The 23,198-nt window shown below is 35.9% G+C and overlaps 2 protein-coding genes across 3 annotated transcripts; one reads left to right on the top strand and one right to left on the bottom strand.

Annotated features, from left to right (window-relative positions):
- Positions 1 to 403: 403 nt before the first annotated feature.
- LOC129275603 (uncharacterized) lies at positions 404 to 9,190 on the top strand. Its single transcript, XM_064106230.1, has 4 exons — positions 404 to 440; positions 1,369 to 3,705; positions 4,386 to 4,490; positions 5,683 to 9,190. Exons 1-4 carry the CDS (start codon positions 404 to 406, stop codon positions 5,970 to 5,972), a joined length of 2,769 nt encoding a protein of 922 aa, XP_063962300.1. The 3' UTR covers positions 5,973 to 9,190.
- Positions 9,191 to 10,470: 1,280 nt separating this feature from the next.
- On the bottom strand, positions 10,471 to 22,918 carry LOC135156657 (cubilin-like). 2 transcript variants are annotated; one of them, XM_064109544.1, is made up of 11 exons: positions 22,239 to 22,850; positions 21,288 to 21,518; positions 20,684 to 20,793; positions 20,067 to 20,161; positions 19,343 to 19,474; positions 18,426 to 18,523; positions 17,771 to 17,886; positions 16,946 to 17,076; positions 14,598 to 14,698; positions 13,635 to 13,750; positions 10,471 to 13,083 (listed from the first exon to the last, which is right to left on the bottom strand). In XM_064109544.1, exons 1-11 carry the CDS (start codon positions 22,752 to 22,754, stop codon positions 12,957 to 12,959), a joined length of 1,773 nt encoding a protein of 590 aa, XP_063965614.1. In that variant the 5' UTR covers positions 22,755 to 22,850; the 3' UTR covers positions 10,471 to 12,956. The 2 variants fall into 2 exon arrangements, 1 of the variants encoding a protein (XP_063965614.1); XR_010295712.1 differs by having other exon boundaries at positions 12,834 to 13,083; positions 13,635 to 13,754; positions 22,239 to 22,918.
- Positions 22,919 to 23,198: the final 280 nt, after the last annotated feature.

Here is a 23,198-nt window from a genome sequence, read left to right as displayed (position 1 = left end):
GTCGGTTAAAAAGGTCAAATAGTGGGAGGCCATACACATAATTGTATCCCCCGAACAGAGTTTGGAGGATACTATGGATTTGGCCTCATCGCAAAGATTACCTTGTGAGTGCTCTACTGGCTGCGTTTCTTCTCCGATCATCTTCAAATTTGTCATGAAGGTCCATTATGATAAAGCAAAGCCGCCTATTGATTTTGGAGTGGGTGGAGACATGATTGCAATGGTAACGATATTTTTGTGGAAAATTTGGTAAAACCTGTAACTTCTGCATTTTTTTCCAGTTTGTCATAATGGTTGGCACACAAAAGCAATATTAGAAGGTAAAGCGAAGATGCCTATCATATTTAGTGGGGGGGGGTCTTTATTGCCATGGTAACAATCCAAGTGAGTGTTACCAATAACTATGACAATCCAATGTATCAAGCTTACTTCATTCCAAGGTACCTGACCATGCTGTTCACATATAGAAAAGATGTAGTTTGTTTTCTACTTGCTTGTTTCAAGTGTTCAAATAAACAGGCTCAAAATTAGAGCCTCTTGACTATTGGCACCCGTCATATACTTCAGGGCAATCTATCATATCCAAATTTAAACCACATATGTGCAATATTGTTCCAAACATTTGAAATATTACCCAAAACATCTCCAAAATATTATGCAAATGTCTGTATTTTAATTTTGTACAAAGTGTGAAGTCTTTTTAAGAAAAAATGCTTTGAAGAATATGCTTGTGATCTGCGTCCTTGTCATGGGTGCCGGGCAACATTTTGCACTTGAAAGAATATTACAACTATATGTAAATTCTCAGTGCAAGGTGGCTGAAAGATCACGCTGCTGCGTTATATTGTTGTCATCAAATTTTGTACCCAGAGGCAAAATGTGGGCAGGGTTGTTGTTGCCATGATAATTTCTGAGTGAGCTCGATATATCGCAATGATGGATGATGCGGTGGGTTTGGGGGATACATGTGCTCGGCCGCACGACCCACCGAGCTTTTCTAGTCTTTCTTATTTTGAAAATATCGAAATTTTTGTTTCTTGCTCTTATTTCTGCACCAATTGTGTTCATACGTGGTGCAAATGATCATTGGCTGATATCATATTTGGGGTGAATAAATAAATAAATGCCCCTCAACAGTTTTAAGTGCAAGACAGACTTGCCTCATGATTGGTCAAACACTCAGAATGCTCTCAGATTGCAAATGTTAAACAAACTGTAATTAAAAAAAAATCACTGTGACCACTATTCCTATAGCGTGACAATGAATTGACATTTATATGAGCAATATCTCAATGATTGGGTATAGTATTGGTCATTTGACTGTAATTCTAATCATTCAAATTACCGGTATATGTCTTTGATCTACAGAATCAGCAAACAGTAAGGAAGCTATTGGTGACCTCAATTCACAAGTGGATCCTTATTTCGAGTCTATGATGAGTGTGGATGGTGCTACTGAAAATCACTCGTCACTTCTACAGGATCCTTATCAAGAGTGTGTATGGAGTATTGGTTCCTCTGCTACTGACAGCCCCACCTCACCAGAACTGGATCCTGTTTCGGAGTCACTTCTACAGGAACCTTATCAAGAATGTGTATGGAGTATTGGTGCCTCTGATGCTGACAGCCCCATCTCACTAGAACTGGTAGATCCTGATTCAGAGTCTGTTATAATAGATGGTGATTCTGACAACCCCACTTCACCAGAATGTGATTCTGAATCTGAATTGACCGTGGATGCCACTACCGAACACCTCATATCAACAATATTTAAGGGTACTTCAGTAGTAAATAGGTGCAAGAGGCACTTAGTGAAAAGTAAATTTGAGTATTCAATATCAAATCATGTTACAACACATCATGCTGAAAGTGATGCTGATAATGAATTATGTGCATTAGGAATTGATGATGCTGCAGAAGGTGATTCTGTCACATCCATGGAGTCTGATGACAAGACTATGGGTAGTGAAGACAAGAATGATGTCACAAACTGTGACATCAAAGTAATGCGTTCAAACAATAGTGTAAGGAGGAAATTTGACAAAGGAGCGTACTGTCCTTTCTGCCACAAACTCCAGATGAAACTTACAAGACATTTAGTTTGTAAGGAACACCAACACGAACCCCAGGTAATCCAGTGGTTAAATACAAGTGACCCACTCTTGAAACTTGAGAGGTTAACAAGGATGAGAAACTCAGGAAACTTTTATCACAATACACAGGTATTAAGAGAAGGTAAAGGAACAATAATTCCTGTGTATAGACCTACTCATGAAGTCAGTTATAAGAACTATGTACCATGTATGTCTTGCTTTGGCTTCTTTGCTAAGGCAGATTTATGGAAGCATTCTTGCAAGGTAAAGAAAAGTAACCAGGATAGCAAGCTGACTGGAGGTGAGAAGAAGAAAAAACAAAAGTTGATTAGTCTAAGCTCCTTTCTGCTACCAACAACTGGTGATGCAAGTGAACGGGTCAATAAAATATTTTCAAGCATGAGGGAAGATGATGTGTCAGCTCTCATCAAGGACGACATGCTTGTGAAAAAATTGGCAGAAAAAGTGGTTTTCAAGTTAGGGCAAGAAGAAGAGCACTTTTATGACATCAAAGGCAAACTTCGCAATATCGGGCGACTGTTACTTGCCTACAGGGAGATCACAAATGAGAAAAATGCATCATTCTCAGATGTCATTGACCCTGTGAAGTTCAGAAATGTTGTAAAAGCAGCCAGATGTGCAGCAGGGTGTAATGGGAAGAAACACATGCCTAGTCTTTCATTCACTCTGAAAATAAGGTATACATTGAAGCATGCAGGAGGAATACTCCTTGGAATGGCAGTTTGTGACAGAGATGAAGGTTTGGAGACAAGAGCAAAAAACTTCATCAAATTATGTGAACATGAATGGAATGATCAAATGGCTTGCCATTCTGAAAATGCAGAAATATTGAAGAGTACAAAGTACTCGTCTCTCACAAATGATGTAATGAAGCTATCAATTTATTTGAATCAAAAGGTACAGGAAGGAAAGGAGGCCCTACACCAGTCAATAAAAAATGTAGCTGGGCCATTCACAGAATTGAGTGAGGTGGTCTTAACGTCAGTATTGGTATTCAATTGCAAACGATCCGGTGATCCATCGAAGATTAAAGTGTTTGATTTTGATGAGTGTGTCTCAGGAAACAATGGAAAGAGCACGCTTGGAGGATTAACAGAGTTTGAGAAACAGCTCTGCAGAGTGATGTGGGTGATGGAAACCACCGGAGAGGATGATAGGAAAGTGCCTTTGTTACTAACCCAAGGTGTGAAAGAAGCCATGAATCTTCTCAGACGTAGACGTACAGATGCAGGTGTCTTGGATGAGAATCCTTTCTTCTTTCCTCTCCTCAACTCTACAGGTCATATCAAAGGGAATGATGCAATCCATACGCATGCAGTTAGGTGTGGTGCAAAACATCCAGAGAACATCCAATCAACAGAGCTGAAACATCACATTGCTACCATTTATCAGGTGATGAACTTGAGAAAGAATGAACAAGGTATTTTGACATTGTTTCTTGGACAAGGCATCGGAACACCCCATCAGGACTTTGGCTTACCTGAAGACGTGTTAATAGTGGCAAAAGTGTCAAAGCTTCTGTTTTTGATGGAGAATGGAGCAATGCCAGAAATGGCAGGAAAAACACTAGCTGAGATCCTTGTAGATGAAGGTAAAGATATGAAATTGGATCATTCTCATTACAGATCAAATTACTAGGGCATGTGACATTAATTCTTAAAATTGTTAGAATTTGTATAAGTTTTTGTAAACAGTTTGCCATCGACTTAGTTATACTAGTTTGTACAGTCAAATGTATCATTCATGACATGTTACTGGACCCAGGTGTGTTATTATTGAGGTTTTTTTTTCATAAACAAAAATTAGATTTGGAAGGGTCAATCTTTGATAAATTTGTAGAATTATTTGTTATTTTTAAATAGATGGTGAGTTATGAAAGGTATCTTTCATTATTTTCTAAGTTTACATATCTATGTCCGAACATCCATCATGTATACCTGGTGTGAGCCTTGATACAGTAAATCAAATAGGATATATTAGTACTGTGTGTGAAATAACCATCCTGAAGAAAATACCTATCACCATAAAACTGGCATTCATTTATGTGCATCACAGAACCATGAACCCTAACCAAAACCCCAGAATGTAAAACATTCTGGCTATGATAAAGATTTGTGTAAATAATAATTCACTTTTGGTAGATGTAATATATTTGAAAATAATTGTCCATGTATCATTTTATAATTGGTGTCCATTAGATAGAATTATTTTGAATCCTGCAGAGGTCTAAGTATTGTAACAGTATGTAGAATGGAATTTTTTTTTTATCAGTTGTGCCTATGGCTAAGTCCCTTGAAGCACCTGATCATGAGAAGGATGGATTACTTGTAGATGATGAGACAGAATCACATGGGCAAAATACTTGTAACCATGCAGGTAACGTACAGGGTACCTTAACAAAAGCCTTAGGGGGTGTTGCAAGAAAATATTTGCAATCAATTACAAATATTCTTTTGCAATTTTACAATTGATTGATCAATTTTAGCTGTAGCAAATCAGATTACACTCCTTGTTTCATGGAGCAGATTAGCAATCAGTTGCAAATTTGTAATTAAATGCAATACCTATGATTGATTTAGAGACTGAAAATAGACTCGCAATTGATCACAAGTTTCTTGCAACGCCCCATTAGTCACGACACATAACTTTTTTTACTCGCCCGTCCTGTGAGACGTATTATTTATGGTGTCATGCTCGGTGTCCGTCCGTCTGTCTGTCAGTCCGTTAACTTTTCTTTGTAAACACGATAACTTCAGTTTAAAGGAAAATGAAATCTTTGGAACAAGAAAGCTTGTGTGAAAACAGAAAAATCAAAGAAACAGATCAACGAAAGTTTGAGAAAAATCGGGACAAATAATAAGAAAGTTATGAGCATTTGAATATTGCAATCATTCATGCCATGGAGCTCCTCTAATTGGCAATGCGATAAAGATGTGTAATGTCACTTGTAAACAACTCTCCCATTACTTTTCTATATTATTTCACTTAAACTGCCTCTGTTATCACATCCATGAGTAGATCATGTATTCTTTCTATAGGAGGGCATGTAATACAGATTTTCAAAGAATACATTATGGATAAAGAGTTTGTATCACCAAAAGAAAGAACAAAAAGATACATTTTGGGGGTATTTCATAGTCCATCAAAGGGAAAGTTGTTCACATGTGACATCACACATCTTTGTCACATTGCAAATGGGAGGATCCCCATAGCATTAGTGATCGCCATGGTCAAAGGCTCATAACTTTCTCATTATTTGTCAGACTTTTCTCAAACTTTCTTTGTTCTTCTTCTTTGATATTTCTGTTTCCACACAAGCCCACTTGCTCCAAAGGTTTCATTTCCCTTAGTTTAACTTAAGTGCTCATATAATTTGGTGTGTATGATACTAGCATGGATCTCAGGAATTCTATTGATTTTGAGGTCAAAGGTCAAATTGCCACCTTCCTCTTTCTTGCTTGAATAATAACTCAATTTTTCCACTTTACAGGCGGGTGTATTATGTGCTCGCCTTTGCACCACTCTTTTGTTCAAATGCTACTCAATTTTGTATTTTTCTATCATGTAGTCCTGAATGCTTCAAAAAGCCCTGCAAAGAAGGATGCAACAAAGAAGAAAACTTCCAGGGAAAGAATCAAGCAGTCTAAGAAAGCAACCAAGAAACAGAAATGGACATACAAGGAAAAGTTAGCAGTAGCAACTGCTTTCAGGTCATATATGACCAGCCATAGTCATGTAAAAACACTCCCAGGGAAAGCTGAAATTGAGACTGCTCTCTCTAAAACACCATGTTTGAGTTCCCGCACATGGAGGAACGTAAAGGACTATATACGCAATAATCAGTATAAGGCTTATTGACAAGATGTTCTCTAGTTATGAACAGAATGAGGTAAGAAAATAAAGCTGTGTCAAGGGAAATGAGTTGGAGGATACATTTATTTTCCAATTTTCTCATCAATATGGATACCAAATATGACTTGTATTCTTGCCTGTTTAACACAAGGTCAACAGCAGTGATATTTCTTTAATTTTGTTTCAGCAAATATTGTGTTCCCTAAAAAATTGGCAAATTTCATGCATAAGAAGCCCCAGAGGCCACTTCCATTGACCAATGGATATCATGCGATTCCATAGTTTAAAAAAAAAAATCCTTTAACAAGTATGTGAGAACCTACATAACCTTGCTCCACCCTCAAAGGACAAGTCCACCCCAACATAAAGTTGTTTTGAATAAAAAGAGGAAAATCAAAGAAGCATAACACTGAAAATTTCATCAAACTTGAATGTAAAATAAGAAAGTTATGACATTTAAAACTTTCGCTCAATTTCACAAAATAGTCATATTGAAATCCAGATTGGTATGCAAATGACATCATCCACTCACTATTTCTTCTATATTTCATTACATGAAATATTATAATTTTCCCCTTGTTCTCATATGAAACATTATTCCTTCCTGAACATATGTGTATACTGTATATCATTGTTTTCCCATTTTGTGGTTCAAACAAGGGACAAGGGGCTCCTTATTGTCAAATCTGTAAAAATTGAAATATTGTATAATTCAAACAATAAAAAACAAATAGTGAGGAACATCATCAACTCTCTCATTGGCATATCACTGAGATATGCATACAACTGTTTTTTTTAAATGAGCAAGAGTTTAATAAAATGTTATAAATTTTACATCCGATTTTGATGAACTTTTCAGTGTTATGCTTGTTTGAATTTTCTCTTTTTATTCGAATTAAGCTTTTCTGGTGTGGACTTGACCATTGACAAGTGTTGGGTATGACAACCAAGTATTATCTACAGAACCCCGTCAATAATTATTTCCTTATGCATTTTAGGAAAGAGATTAAACCCTTGCAAATCAGACTCTAATCACATACGTTGCCTCACAAAAAGTATACCCCTTTTTCAGCATTTTAGAGTTTTTGACACCATTATTACGTTATTTGGGCAGGCATTATATCCTCTTGTAAATGGAAGTGCCCCCCCCCCATAATATGGGGGGTGGGGCTAATTCTGAAAGCTTAGTTTTTGACCTCATAATAATGATGAATGGAATGCAGGCTGCCTGTGATGTAATCAAATACAGGTAAAAACTTCAAGACATAGACAATTACTTGATCCAGCTAGTTTGCAACTGCCAGTACTTACCTGCTTGCCTTCATTCAAATTAGTATACCAATTAGGGATATATGCCAATATTTGCTTCTTATCTTTTTTCCCTTTGTTTCAACATAGTTTCTATCGGATTTCTTCAGTCACTTGTTGCAAACTCATGTTTGCTACTTAATTTGTAGCCTGTCAACAATTCCCTATGAATGAGGTAAAAATGTGATTCTGTTCTGTGCAGGAACTGAGAGAGAAGTAGGTAGCAATTGAGAGATGTGCTAAATGCCTTTCTGATCCTTAGGGCCTTGTGGACTTTGATACAAAGAGAGAGTATGAATTATCAGAAGCGGATCTAGAGGGGGGGTTGGGGGGGTTGCAACCCCCCCCCAAAAAAAAAAATCCGGGGACCATTTTTTAAAATCTTATCTTTTTTTTAAAACTTGTAATGCAAGAAAACGCCATTTTCACACACAGATTTTCAAAAATTTTCCCTACTGTGGGAGGGGGGACACCCCCCTCCCACACCCTCCCCCCTCGCTCGCTTGGACTCGGTGGCTACGCTCCCTCGCATACCACCCCAACCCCCCCCCCCTTTATAAAAAGCTGGATCCGCCCCTGATTATACATAAGCATGCCACTTTTCTCAGTACAATGAGGGTTGATTATTAATGTTTTTCACATTGCTAGAATTCCAGCTTCTTAAAATAAAAGATTAAATATTCATTTTGTTTCTTCCCCCAAATTAAGAAAAATCATTTCTGAGTTTTTCACGTGAAACCAGCATCATTAAACATGGTACATCAAAGGCCATCGTGCTGCTGGAGTTTCTCTTGTGTTTCTCGAGAAATGGAGCTCTGCTTGAATCATTTTGTTGCAATTATTCATTATCATATTATACAATAAGAACAGTTGCAGTTCCAACATACATCCCTGTGGAACAAGAAAATCTACAGCTTGGAAATAATTCGTCGGCGTTCATCTGAACCGTGGTATCAGTCAATTTGGCGAAAAAAATTATTTTGGGATTTTTCTATAACTAAATTTCTAGGATGCAATTTATTTAAGTTCTTGAGATAGAGGGGATTTTCAAGGCGATGTCATACAAATTTTGTTATAAAATACGCAATCCCATTAGAAACGTGTACTGTAGCAGAGCGATACAACGTTTTTGACTGACCGCGAATTCAATGCGTGTGGTCAGCTAAGCCGTCGTATCACACTGCATTGACTTTGCACGTGAAAAAGCAATACGACGCTTGACTGATCGCGCGCATTGAAATCACGGTCGGTCAAAACTTTGAAGTCGATTTTCTCTGAAATGGGTTTGCACCATGTATTTGTGATTCGACGGTTCGGAGTGTATGTCTTTCTTTTCTGAATACATGTATCCTGCACAATGCACAGTTGTAGAATTAATGTTGATGCATTGTAAGGCTTCAGTTCTATGAATAGATGGAGCAGTTTTATATCATGTAATAAAAAAAAATCTGGATTTTGATACTGCTTTGCCCACCATAGTCTTTGTATTTTTGATTGCATCTCTTAAATGTAAGTTCCTGATAGTTTTTAGTAACACTTTAAACTCCTCTGTCTACTGCTTGTCCTGCTCCTTCCATTTTTCTTTTGCCAAGTTATATTTCAACTTTCCATCTACTTTTTCCTTCTTTCTTTTCTATCTAGCATTCATATTTGGCGATTATACAAGGTCGTCATATCAACATGTTTGAAATGGCCAATGTTTTCTGAAAACATTCTTCTAAGCCATTTTCGCTTCAGGTCTTCCTTCTCATTCTCCTTCCTCTTGTTTTTTGTTATGGATTTCGTCTCCCATTGTGTTATTTATTAGCTGAGTATTTTAATGCATGTTAAGACTTCCTTGTTGTTTTGCATGCATTTGTTGTGCTTGAACATAAACTATTAAAAATAAGTTGTAATTCACAAAGCTGTGGTTTGATGGGTTTTACTAGAAATACTAATATATCTTATTGTTATTTCTTTATACATGTATTAAGTTCTTTTTTGATTGTGTTAATTGTCAATGCTAGATTAATGGGATAATTTACTATAGTGCAGTAAAATATATCATGCACATTGGTATATAAAACCTAATATTTGTGGGGAAAAAATAGTGTGTGCTTTTAGAGAAATACAAGGTTGTTTATCGAGTGAGGAATGGAGAGTAAGGGGTAGAAAGAAGATTTTTTAGAAAAGGAGAAGAAGAAGTGACAAGAGAAAAAGATGAGAAGGGCAAGAAGTGAGAGTCAGGGAATGAACAAAAGAATATTTATCAACCAAATGCCATGAGCATGCACCCAGTCTTAAGTTTATTTGACTGATTATAACAAAGAAAGAAATTCAATATACATGTATAAAGAACTAAATGAGATATATATAAGTATTTCTAATAATAACCATTAAACTGGCTGTATAAATAACTATCAAAATCGAAAGTGAAATAAGAAAGAAATGACAATTTAAAAGTTTTCATGCTTACTTTTATATATATATATGTATGTATATCGATGGAAATTCTTAGAATTATAAAATATTTCACTTTTTGCAAATTTGAAGATAGGTGACTCTTTAAAATCAAATTACAACAATGCCATTTCCAAATATTCAGGGAGGAATCAAACTTTATTTCACATTACTGTGATGAGAGGATTTTTTTTTAAATCCTGCGTCATAAAATAAACTGTTAACTGTTTTGTGATATTAAGTTAAACTTTTTTTTTTCCTTTTTTTTTTTTCCCTTTTTTTTTTTTCATCTGAATTTTAATTTTCTTTGTTTTATTAAAATCAACTTTTGTTGGGTTGACTTTTCTATGATGAAGCAAACAGAAAGTCCTCTTCAACAAAAAAGTAGACTTGGATCAAAAGAGAAAATCCAAACAAATATACTGAAAATTCCATCCAAATCATATGTGAAATAAGAAAGTTGTGTCATTTTCAAGTTTTGCCCTATATACATCCTGTCCGTTATGCAAACTGATGGAGAACCGATTAATTAGATAAGTTTCTTTCATGTACTATGTGTATTTATTGTTTATGTCGCGGTGCACTCATCACAAGCTGTGCTTTCTGAGTTGCTACCTCCATTGTTTTTTTTTTTCAAATTCATAAAATGTATTAATAGTTGCTTTTATTCGTTGGAAATAAATGTACTTCATTCATAATTGGGCCCCCTAAAATTTTCAGGACCAAGAAAGTCAAATGAAAAAGGAAAAGGCTGACATATTTTTTTTAAAATATTTATTTTGGTATAAAAACATTTGCATATAGCAGCCTCACGGCTGAATTGCGTGCAATTTACAAAAATGATTAATACAAACAATACACACACAATAGTTGTTAAAAATAAGATATTGAAATAAGACATAAGTAACTAAACTCTGATCTGAATAAATGGATATTGGTAATAGGATTTAACAAATGATTTTACTAGATGAAGATTTCATAATATAATATAATTCAATACGGTTGTTTTGTGATATATATGCCATGCATCTTTCGGTGCAAGTATAGGCTTAAGGATACAAAGTTTAAGGTCATATAATTTATACAATATGGGTGGCAATAGAAATATTTTTTGTATCGTTAAAACACTGATATACAGTATTGCCTTGGCAAACATGATAAAGACTAGCGGGATATCCAGCTTGAAATGTATAAAAGTGTTAAAAAAAAAAAAATGTGTCCAAGAGCATTAAGATTTATAATTTGAGCATAATTTATGATCTGCATCTATATTATAAGTAGAATAAGTAACTCTGATGCTAATCATTTCATTTTTTCATACTGCCAACTAAAAAATCAATTATTCATACAATGTATTATTTGTTATCATTATTATAATTTAGCCAGTTATTCAGATTTTGAGTTGAGTAGCCTCACAATGAATGGCAGTGCGCTCTTTTTATAGCGCTGGGTTTTGCACTTAATTTCAGAGTATTTCCCAGCATTCCGCAGGTTACGGGAGGTGCTAATGGCTCTGGTAGGAGGGAGCCAGTGATGGAATGGGGACGTCTCTTTTGTAAGGTTACTTGCTAGTTTCAGTGTTAACGTTTCCCTTCTCTCTTCTAATGTTGGGAGGTGAAGAACAGTGAGGGCATCATCATAACTGGTGTACCTTTGGCCAAGCATGAGGCGACACGCACGTTTCTGAATTCTCTCAATCATTTTTTTTTCTTTCTGCGTTAGGCCAGAATGCCAAACCGGGGCGCAGTATTCGAGTTTCGGGCGCACATAAGAACAATATACTACTTTCAAATCCTCAACTGGTAGCCGAAAACCTTTCAGGATCCGCATCATGTGTAGCCTCATGCTCGCTGCCTTGACCATTTCTGTAACATGGTATGACCATTTTAAGTCATCTTGTACGAACACACCTAAAAGTTTAACAAGATGGACTTCACCTAGTTCTTGATCATCAATTATTACTTTTGGGACACATGTTGGGTTTCTCATAAACTGAACGTTCATTACGACACATTTCTTAGGGTTCAGTTTCATGCAGTTGTCTTTGGTCCATTTCTCCAGTTCATTTACTTCTTCTTGGATTTTTAATTGATCCGTTGATTTCCTACATTCAAGCAGGGAGAGGTCGTCGACATATTTCCAATATTGGTGGTCGCTATCCTTGAACAAGTCGTTGATCATTCAGACGAAGATTATCGGTCCAAGTCGAGTGCCTTGCGGAGTACCTGCCGAAATCTCCATCCAATCAGAGAGTTGAGACAGATAACGTACATTCTGCTTTCGGTTGGAGAGGAAATTGGAGATCCAAGCCACCAAGGACGGAGATGCCCCCATATCAAGCAGTTTCCTAACAGCTAGCCCATGATCTATCCTGTCGAAGGCTTTGCTGAAGTCCGTAGCCACCAGGGTTGAGACCATTTTTGGTTTATCGGCATTCTGATGAATTGTGTTTAGTATATCTATCAAATAATGTGCAGTTGAATGACCTTTCCTGTTGCCGAACTGTGACTTATCGATCGCATTGCCAATGTCACCCACCAACCACTTCGCAATAAATTTCTCCAGGATCTTTGTGAAATGGTCTGTTAGCGAAACTGGTCTCAAGTCTTCTATGGTGGGGTTTGTCGTTATGAAAATATTTTCTGAATATCATGTCAAAATGTATCACAAATAATATTTTTGTATTTATGTGTCAAATGTTTCTCATTCGCTCATAACGCCACTGATTGAATGAGGGATCGGTTCAACATATTTTACAAAATTTGAACAGTAGGCCTATTTAATGAACTCGCAGGTGCATGACAAAATGTTCAAACGTGTCAGGAGATGTGTAATTGGGTCATAAAAGGATATAATTCATCAAATTTCTTAATTTGAGAATATTACCCTTCTTAATTTTGAAAACTTTTATTATGTTTTGCTCACACTAGTAAATAAGTGTGCTCACTTAATCAACACTTGACAAATCAATAAGTGTTGAAACCCTTTGGCTCATTATGCCAAAACCAATGTTGTCAAGAAGTCGTGGTATTTTGAAAAGACTGAGTTAACCCCACAGATACTTAACAAAACATGTTTGGTTGCAATTACACGTGAAAGTAAAAAATGAAGAATGCAGTATTCCACATAAGCATATTTTCTTTTTATTCTTCACATTGTGAATTAACATGACTCGTGTATAATACTAAGGATCTCTTGGATGATACCTGATGCTTGATGATACTTGAATAACTGACATAATGTTTAACGAACAGCCTTGAATTGTGCACGGAATCCTATTTTACCCTGACCATGTATCGATCTGAATCGCAGCAGAACTTCACGCCTGGTGGAAGTGTACTTGCCTGTCGACACATCTGAACCACATAATCTGAAATATTGATGTTCAAATCATCAGTATTTAACTTGGTTCAACAACAATAAGAATAGGATATTGTTGAAATACTAAACTTAGGCAATTCAAAATTATTTAATTTTGGTCAAGAATATCCGCCCCTATGTCCTAAATGAAGTCAATCTGTTCTTGAATGATAAGATCAAATGACTTGAAAATACATCCTGTAAAAATATAAAAATGCCAATATGAATTTGATATGAATATATTCATATAAAAGTATGAAATGTGGATATTCCCATAAGAAATGAACTTTCATAATGGGGAGTTTGTAGTTATTTTCTTATTTGATGTGTCAAGCAGCTCTCAAGTGTTTCTCAAAACTTTATCTTAAAAAAAGTGAAATGATGCTTCTTTCTATCCCTCTCCCCAGTTTTCTAAGATTTACATAGTTGCTTTAATCTGAATATATATATACATATATATATATATATATATAATGTATGTATGTATACACATATATTTACAATATGCTTATTTGAGAGCATACATTCCATATAATGTATTATTTCTATGATTATTACTACCTCATCGGAACTTTTTCATCGCCGAGTTTGAGAGTGACGTGGTCGTAAGAACAAGTCTCGTGATCTTCAAGGTTGAATGCCGTGAACCATATCTGTACTCGTTTGTTCTGGGGAACCTGCCTTGACAAGTAACAGAGATGAGATATCTTTTTGAACATCTTAATGTGGTTCTGGAACCCAATCAACTGCACATTTTATTCCCCAAAAAACAGCACTATTGTAAAACTACACGTAATATCCATAAACAACGGGGTACTGACAGTTGAATTAAACTAGTGAAAATTCACTGCAGTAATGATTGCTTTATAGACATCCATATAAACTTTAAAAAAAACTTTTAATTGGGGTGCCGTGGGGGTGAGAGATGGTGCATCAAGGTGGAGATCATTCATATATGAAGCAGCCAAAAAAAATCAATGATGTCTGTGACTGACTTCCACAGAGAGAACAATTTTGATATGATTCAATAGAGAAAAATCAAACAAGCATAACGCTGAAAATGTCATCAAAATTTGATGTGAAATAAGAAAGACAAATTGACTGAACCATAGAATATTAAACAATGGTAATTCCACAAGTTCAGGGAGAAATAAAACTTTGTTTCACTGGACAATGAGAAAATTAGAATATTTCCTTTTTCATATAATCAAATACAAAAGAAATAGTGAGTGAGTGATGCCATCAGTCCCCTCATCTGCATACCGACCGGGATGTGCATAATAACTGTTTTGTGAAAAACATTGGCTCTCTTTTATTAGATAAGCAGTTTTCAGCAGCTTCTTTCTGCCATTGTGAAATTAATCAAAACTTAGAAATGCCATAACTTTCTTATTTTACATCCGATTTTGATGAAATTTCAGCGTTATGCTTGTTTGATTTTTCTCTATTGAATCAATCATATCAACATTTTTCAGGGGTGGACTTGGCCTATAAACTTGATACCATAATGAAATTAATACACACCCGAATGGTCCATAGGCAGTCTTGTTGTGGACCGTAAGGAGAAGGCCAGCCTGGTGAAGTAAGCGAACCCTTTCCACCTTGGAGGATACCACCACATTCATCTGAAGTTAGGAAATCAAATTAATTTAGGTATATATATAGCGACAACATGAATTGCTGCAAGAGAAAAACACTGTGTGCAAAGGAAATTTTGGAAATATATATTTTTTCTCACAAAATGAAACATAATTTGCTGTGTTCACTCATCCATGCATTCCTATCATGATTAGAGTTCTCACTCAAGCATATTTCATGTGAACACAGTATTATCAACAAAATAATTAATACTTTGCACTCGAATTATCTAGAGAGATACATATCCTGATCCGACAAACTTTCCTTAAAATATCTCTTTTCAGGTCTTACTAACTTGAAAAAGAACCAAAAGAGACTAAAACATGTACTTGAAACCAGTCACATGCATAGAAAAAAAAATTGAAGAAAGAGATTAATGATATTTTGTGGAAGATATAGTTATCAAAGAGCATTTGAGTATTGAGATGGTTGCTTTTAGATATTGGCAAAGTGACCGAGATCTGTGATGTAAAACACGTAGGCCTACAAATTACTTTAATACATATTTCATTTAAAAGTATCTTTTATCTATAGTCTATAGAAAGATCATGTGTTCTTTTTCATTATAAAGAGGGCATGTAATACAGGTATCACACATAAAATCATGGAGGAATTGTTTGTCAGAATTCTTGGAATGAGCAAAAAAGAGATGTAATGGGGTATATGTTGTACTCGTGTGATAACGGACCTTGTTCGCATTGCCGATGAGAGGATCTCCGTATAGCGATTTAAACATTCCAAGCTCATAACTTTCTTATTCAAATTTTACTCAAACTTTTGGTGATCTCATTCTATGACTTTTCTGCTTCCGCACATTAAGTACGCGTTGTCTCAATTTTCCGTGACCCACGATCACAATCATTTAATCATAAGATTGTTTGAAAGTGTTATAAAGTGTTTGATATTTGGTTAAGTTATTTCATCTCAATGTGTTTATTTTAAAAATGTGATATATGTGTATAGATGTAAGAAAAAACAATGAATTAATCCTTTATAAAAAAAATAATTAGTAAATAAGACTTGTTAGTTTGAGAACAATCATGACTTTTAATTAAAATAAATTGTGAACAAATATTCAATATAATTGCGTTTGTATATCATATATTGTATTCTCAACGATAACATTTCAACAAGAAAAAAACTAAAATAACATTATGGGGCACTCAGGGGCGGCGGAGAGATGTTGAAAGTGGGGGGCACATGGAAAAAGGGCACATTTTCTTTCGAAAAGGGCACTGTAACTTAAAACAAATTAAAAAAATGACCATCTACCCCACTCACATGACTCACAAAACTAAACGCACGTAGGATTATTCTTAAAGTTTCCTTCATAAAATTGAGAATATTGTTTTCTTGTTTCTTTGCAATGATGCTCTATCTTCATGGGAATTTACTAAAGTATTGCAAACGCTGGCTATTCCTGTCGACAACAGCTTCATAATATTCATCAAGATAATTATGTGAAAATCGTCAATTTAAAATGTGTTTTCCGAAGGAAAATGGGCACCATTAGAATATTAACATACTGAACATTTTGAACAAACTAGAAATGAAAAGGGGCATTTATCAAGAGTAAATAAGGGCATATTAAAATAGGGCATGTGTTTCATTATCAACAGAAAAAGAAGTAGCGAAAGGGGCAAATCATATTTTGAAAGGGATGCGATTAAAGCTAGGATGCACTTGCAGAATGAAGCAGAACGCTAAATAAAGAAAGCGGGGGCTCATCGGGCACGAAAAGAGTGTTTTTTATAAGGATAACTTATCTGATATGAAGAACCTGTATGAGAAGTTAAGGGGCACTAAACGGGTCCTCAGGTATGAGTGGGGCAAAGAACACGTTCGTTAGGGGCACCTTTCTTCGGTAAAAAGGGGCACTGATTCGAGAAAGGACACTTTATAAGAAGACAAGGGGGAACTGCTCACACATAAAACGGGTCCTTCTAAGGGGAAAGGGGCACAGAATACGTTCGAGAGAGGGCATGTTTTGTATTTAAAAGAAATTGCACTTACACGAGAAGGGGCACCTGGTAACACCTAAAACGGGTCCTCCTCAGGTGAAAGGGACACAGCACACGTTCATGAGGGGGCATTTTTCTTGCGTAAAAAGGGCACTTTTTCAGTGCTTCAAAAAGTGGGGGTCGCCGCCCCTAGGGGCACTCTTAAAACCTTTTGATCTTTCTTTTCTCTTTTTTTCTTGGGGGATACTATTGAAATGCTTGAATTCCTTTTACCTTGCTTATTTTCGATGATCTTGTAGTTGGTTGTAAACCCTCCACGGGGTACGGTATAATCTGAGTGGAAAGTGATAAGCATCATACCACTATCTGAAGTGATTTGTGGTGGGGTCTGCATCCCACAGTACCTACAGTATAAGGAGGCATTATTTCAATATTTGAAATCCATAATTCCTTGTGGACACCAATGATGGCTGATAATGATGATTAGCAAAACATAAAAAAGAATGGTATTGTGGAGGGGTGGTCTTTCAGTTCGGCAGTGTTATGATAGGCGACAGATCGTGTAATGTCACGGTTGTTGTGGCTAAAAGCAAATGACGTTGACAGCTAGGACTTTGGTTTGAATGATAATCAATCGGTAGACCGAATCAATTGAGATCACGTTGACCAAAGTCGATGGATGTACCGGTATACCGATGAGGGGAAGAACCGGAGGATGGTTATGGTGGTGATGCCAATGACGATGGTGGTGGTGGTGGTGATGATTATGATGATGATGATGACCAAATCCTATGTGCAATATTGATGATATACAGATCAATGTTAAAAGAAAATGATCATCATGAGAAAAACATGCTTCTACCGCACACGAGAGTACGATCCACCCAAATTACAAAATACACCGGTAGCCATTCATAATTTAGTTTTGAATATCACATAAGGGCAAAGAGATTACTCGACAAATTAAAAGATTACACACTGAGATTTTAACCATGTTTGGTAAGATGATAATTATTGATTCAGCTGATCGAAATATCGGCCAAACCTTTTCCATGTTCTGGTCATCTGATGTGGGAAGGGGGCATTTAAGATACTTACTTGATACCCGGGTCAGAAGGAGAGGTTTGAATTTGAAGATAATCCCAAGAACATGATGGTCCAACCTCGATATCCATGTATGTCAATGTCAAAGTTATCTGGTCCCCTTGGTTCCCCTTATCGGAAGAAATGAGAATATGTCAGAAAAGTCACTATAATACCAGACCCTTTCCTTTTCTTTCGTATAACTTGTCTTCAAATTCTCCGTCATGAGCATGGTATAAGTAATTAAGCATTAAAGATATGATTTAATTTAGCTAATGGCTTTCCGAATAATTGAATTTGTGATCAAAATTCTAAATTAAAACTGACGAAAGCAGCGCATGATATTGAATTCTCTGTATACAGGCGAAGAAAAGGGATTACAATTATACCTCCAACACTACCACAACCTTCACCACCACCACCACCACAATTGACGCGGCCTCCATTGCCAAAATATCTCCCACTACCACCTATACCACTATAACATGACTATTGCTCCTATAAGCCACCACTACCAGAACCCTATATTCCCATACTAATGAGACTTATATCACACGCCTTCCATCTTCACGTAGACGTACTCAAGGCGCTTAATCCTCATCAAGATACATCCCTTCACTTCTGAAAACATATCTACCACCAAACATATATCGGTTGATAAATAACAAACCTGGATTATCCATTCGCAATGGCTGTTTAACGGGTATGGCGCAGACCAACCAGGCGACGTGAAGGAGCCCTGGTCATCTGTCAACGTACCTCCACATTCTTCACAATAAAACAAAATGAGGAATCGGAAAATGAATAAAAAACTAAACACAGTTCAAACCTCTATACGTATAAAGGCTGACCAAGGGAAACGGGAATAATCGTCTTTGTGAATTGTGTACACATGTTCCTATATATTAATTCGAGCAAAACCAAACATGTGGTCTTTAGAGCAGGTGTGACTGTATTTTCATACTAATTACATGTCCTAAAAACTAAATTGACCTTCCACTAGCACTATACAAGTTATAAATGTATTAATAAGTAAATACATATTAGAAAATTTCTATTCAATGAAGAATCAATATCATTGAGAGAAAAGGCCGATATACTATAATGTTATTAAAAAAATGGTTTGGTATATGGCGTAGACTTCGTGATCTAAGTTAATCTTGAATGACTATCATTATATCATGCCGATTATAACAATTCAATTCAATTCAAATAAAACATTTATTTTATTCCATTTCATCACATATTTTTCTTGCAAACATAAGTTCATACATAAATCAATTTGTTATGAAAAATATAATTATGTACATGTTGGGTTTAAGGAAGAAGGCGTATACCCTAAAAGCTGAGGCTTGTGGCGGGATACGCCTATAGACAAAAATACAATAGAATAAACAATACAAAGGAAAGGGCATAACGTAAAACGAACAACCGGAAAGGGCAACGAGAACGTGAATATATATATATATATATGTATATTCAAAACAAATTTCATATCTAAAGAAGATAGTAATTTCGATCAAAACTTTAGTTTGTAGTATGTTAATCATTATGAGACTCTGAAAAGTACTGATATAGGTTGCTAACCAATATTGTCACTGTTGTTTCCTCCTGTGTTGCCACCACTACCAGTGTTGCCACTATTGTTGCCACCATTGTTACCGCCGTTGTTGCCACCACCATTCCCATTCCCAGGGTTAGGATTTGATCCTTCAGCAGCTACGGTAATAAAGGTCAGATAAATATATTTTTTGATAATTCCTCTACAATCACTAGGCCTATTCGTCGACAAAAGGGAACAGTATATAGAAACATGTCCAAATATAATATACAATGATAAGGACCACGGATTTATAGTTTTACTGAAATGTATTAATAATAATAAGTTGTTCTTAATCAAAGCAGGTAAAAAGATTAATCTTATAGTTTAGAAAGAATTCTGACGGACAAAAAAATAAGATTCTCAGAAAAACCGACACGATCCCGCTGACTCGGCTGTGTGATCGATAGACGAAAAAAGGGATAAACGATGAGCCATAACAGTTATGAAAGAAAATTATACTACTCTCCCACTCTTTCTCTATCCCTCTTTCTCTTCTGTTCCACGGACAATGGCGATGATTTAATCATTTTTATCACTATTATTATTATTTTGCTGTATTTGGTTTATTTGTTACAACATCTCTTAAGATTAGGAATGTCAAAAAGATTCATTTGTTCTGAAAATTCAATCCATAATGATTATACATGTAATTCAAGCATTGTGAAATTAGTCCCTATGTAAATAATAAGCTTTTTCTTTTGATCATACCACATAGTTTGCCGTTTACACATATCTGATGACTGGAAGGACATTGACTGCAAGGCGGACCACTCACGTAAGGCTTCTGTCCTACGTAATTTCCTCTGAAATATGAAGGAATGGGACCACCATATTTTCGGTGGAAAAATAGATTTCTTTATTCAAACAGGCCTATTTTCATTATTAGATTATACTCTACTTCTATAAGTGAATGCGAATGTATGTATAGTGCATGAATCATAATTTATAACATGGCACTTTTTCGTTGAAATGATATGAAACATTAAATTACATCTAAGAAATCCATATTGGCAACATAATCGTAAAAATATCTAAAACGTAATGTAATCATGGTAATATTAATATTCTTTACCATTATATTACTGGAATACTCTCAGTATGATTTCTTTTTGTTTGTTTTATTTTTCACCATGCAAAAAAAAAATAGTTCCATTGACAAGAAAAAGCGAGTTACATCCAGACTAGTATAGAAACAAACAATAAACAAAAATGTTTGAACCACATGCAGAGTCCCGTGTGGTTCTGAATGTAAACAAATGTTTTGACAAAATTAAAATATATAGGTGGAAATATCGCGCCTTTTAATTTGATAATCTCATACTTACCCTTCACCATAGTTACAGACCAATATTGTAGCTGGTGACCAACCGAGGTTCTGGATTGTGGTACAAGTAGTAATGGCGCATCCTACATGGGTTGACTCAGCCCAAACAACCTGTTATCATCGTCAGAAAATATTTGATACTTGATGTACGGTACTAAGATATTCAAAGATATTCAAAATTACCATTGTCATGCAAAAAGTGAAAAGAAGTCGACAATGGCGTAGATTATTATAGTTATGTCTTTCCTTGTGTGAGGATGGGTTTTTGTACTGTGAGTGTGTTTTAAGTGATAAACCCCATATTGCAAAGTCATAAAGCCGGGAGAACGACACTGTAATAATATTATCTTACAATATTTCGTGTTGAAATTAATGAATTACAGTATGCGAAAACTGAAAATGAATTTTAGAGTTAGGCCTATCTGAAAACAATATAATAAAGATAATGTCTATATATCTGCAAACCCCACAGCCACATTTCTTATTCGGATATTGAGAAAATGATGTCACATCACACTATACTCAAATGTATGTTCATTGGCGTCAGAGCAGAGAAATTTCTTTTTTTTTGCGGGTCGCAACAATAGATGTCCCCCTCATATTACCTGTGTGTAATGGCCGCATATACCAGTGCAGGAGTTGGTCTGGTAGTTAAAATCAGATACCTCATTATACCAATCTTCAATCATTCCATAGTGATCCCATCCGGTCCCTGATCCAGCCCAGATATTCTGACCAACCCATGAATATGGAGAGATATTGGGCGGATTGCCATGGCCGAAGGTGCACTGATCGGACCAGCCTTGGGCCATCTCGGCAAGGCTGTCGTCCCATTCCTAAAAAATAATTTAGAATGAATTTTACAGGAAAGCTTATTAAAAAAATGTTAATTTGCAAGTTTATTATAAATTCAAGATCGACAATATTACGCCCAATTGTTTGAATTTACACTAAATTTAATCATCCCCTTACTTAAGTCTATATATGTTTTATAGTTACCTGGCTTAAACCAATTGTTTCTTTGAGTTGGTAAATTAAAATTGCCAAAACTGTTACATTCCTTTAATATCATTGATATTTTGTTCACTTTTGTTTTATTTTGTTTTGATTTCAGTGTTGCTTTCTCGATAGTCTTGCAGTCACCTTGTTATTAGGTGAAAATAATATTGTGAACAACACGAGAACTATATAGTCATATTATAGCCTAATAAGCAAAATGTATTAGGCACAGCGTCGATTTTATACGGGAGGGCAGAATGGACAAGGTTACTCACATAAAAGTTGTTTAGTTTACTTCATTTTTATATATTTTTTAGAACAGCAGAGTATTGCATAATGCAGGGAATAAATCATTTACACATTTTCCCTCTTTTCCTATTTTCTGTTATTTTTTCATTTATTCCGCATTTTCCCTTTTTTCCTCTCCTTTTTATCACTTAAAATGTTGTCAGAATCACTACTTTGCACTGTTGCCCCTGTAAAAATAGAAATATTTTTCTGTATATACAATAGGTATATAGGCCTACATAAAATGTTGACTGTTATTATGATCTTACCATCTGGACCATGTTGGCTGCAGTTGGACTGTGGACTTGACTTCTAAAATCATTATGTGCATTCAAGAACATTAGCTTCATCTCTGACGAAAGACTATTCGTGTTCACCTGCTTTGTCTGAGGTAAACCCTGCGCACCACTTGTAGCCCCCTTTACACTCCCGATTCCACGCTGCCCAGTGCCCCCACCAGAGGTGGGCCGTCGACGTCGGCTTTTTTTTTGAGGGTCCGGCATCGGACCATTTCTATTCATGTTGTCATGGAAACGAACTGGTTTGACTGGTCGATTTGGACGAGGAGTTGGTTCCGTCGTGGTCGTCGAAGATTCGGTTGTTGTTATCGTTGTTGCAGAGGGGTCATTTCCACGTCCAGGTCCCTTATTTGGACGGTTACGTCTTGGAGGCCTTTCTTCGTTTCGGGGGCGTTTTTTCTTGCCTTCATTGTCCCCACCTGGACTAGCATAAATATATGTCGAAGCAAAAATAAGTATACACAATAATGGTATTATGATTCGCATTTTAGATATATCTCCTACGAATACCGCTTTTAAAAAAAAATCGACCGCCTTCGGACCCTGTGTGTATCCAATGTATTGCACCTGCTAATTGTTTTCAATTTTAAGGGCTTATCCATGGAGCTATAAAACATAGCTCGATGGCTAATCTTACGCTGATTCACAATACAGTATATTAACGTTTCTTACGTAATGAAATGTTAGCCACTGGGCCTATAATGATTGTCAACAAAGTTTGTTCTTTTGAATCAACATGTCTTCCTGCGATCATAAAGTTCAAGCTGTTCAGAATAATCTTTTGGAGTTTGATCTTTTGAGTTTGGAAGAGGGATTATAGACATCTTGCCAATACAAATAACCTGATGCGGGACCTGATGAGGCACTACGTAGCCCCCACCCCCGTAAAAGATTAACATTGTCAGAATTTGTATTGACGGATGTTTTAGT

The sequence above is a fragment of the Lytechinus pictus genome, chromosome 2 (assembly GCF_037042905.1).
Source record: "Lytechinus pictus isolate F3 Inbred chromosome 2, Lp3.0, whole genome shotgun sequence".
Classification (NCBI taxonomy): domain Eukaryota; kingdom Metazoa; phylum Echinodermata; class Echinoidea; order Temnopleuroida; family Toxopneustidae; genus Lytechinus; species Lytechinus pictus.
Note: the sequence above shows the minus strand (reverse complement) of the source record. Positions and strands in the feature narration are given on the sequence as shown.

Excerpts from the sequence above, each read along its gene's own strand:
- LOC135156657 (XM_064109544.1), bottom strand. The coding sequence starts at position 22,754 with ATGCGAATCATAATACCATTATTGTGTATACTTATTTTTGCTTCGACA. Across the intron at positions 20,794-21,287 it reads TATGCGGCCATTACACACAG|GTTGTTTGGGCTGAGTCAAC; the intron begins GTAATATGAGGG and ends CGATGATAACAG. Across the intron at positions 14,699-16,945 it reads GATCATCGAAAATAAGCAAG|ATGAATGTGGTGGTATCCTC; the intron begins GTAAAAGGAATT and ends TCCTAACTTCAG.
- LOC129275603 (XM_064106230.1), top strand. The coding sequence starts at position 404 with ATGACAATCCAATGTATCAAGCTTACTTCATTCCAAG. Across the intron at positions 441-1,368 it reads CAAGCTTACTTCATTCCAAG|AATCAGCAAACAGTAAGGAA; the intron begins GTACCTGACCAT and ends TTTGATCTACAG. Across the intron at positions 4,491-5,682 it reads AAATACTTGTAACCATGCAG|TCCTGAATGCTTCAAAAAGC; the intron begins GTAACGTACAGG and ends TCTATCATGTAG.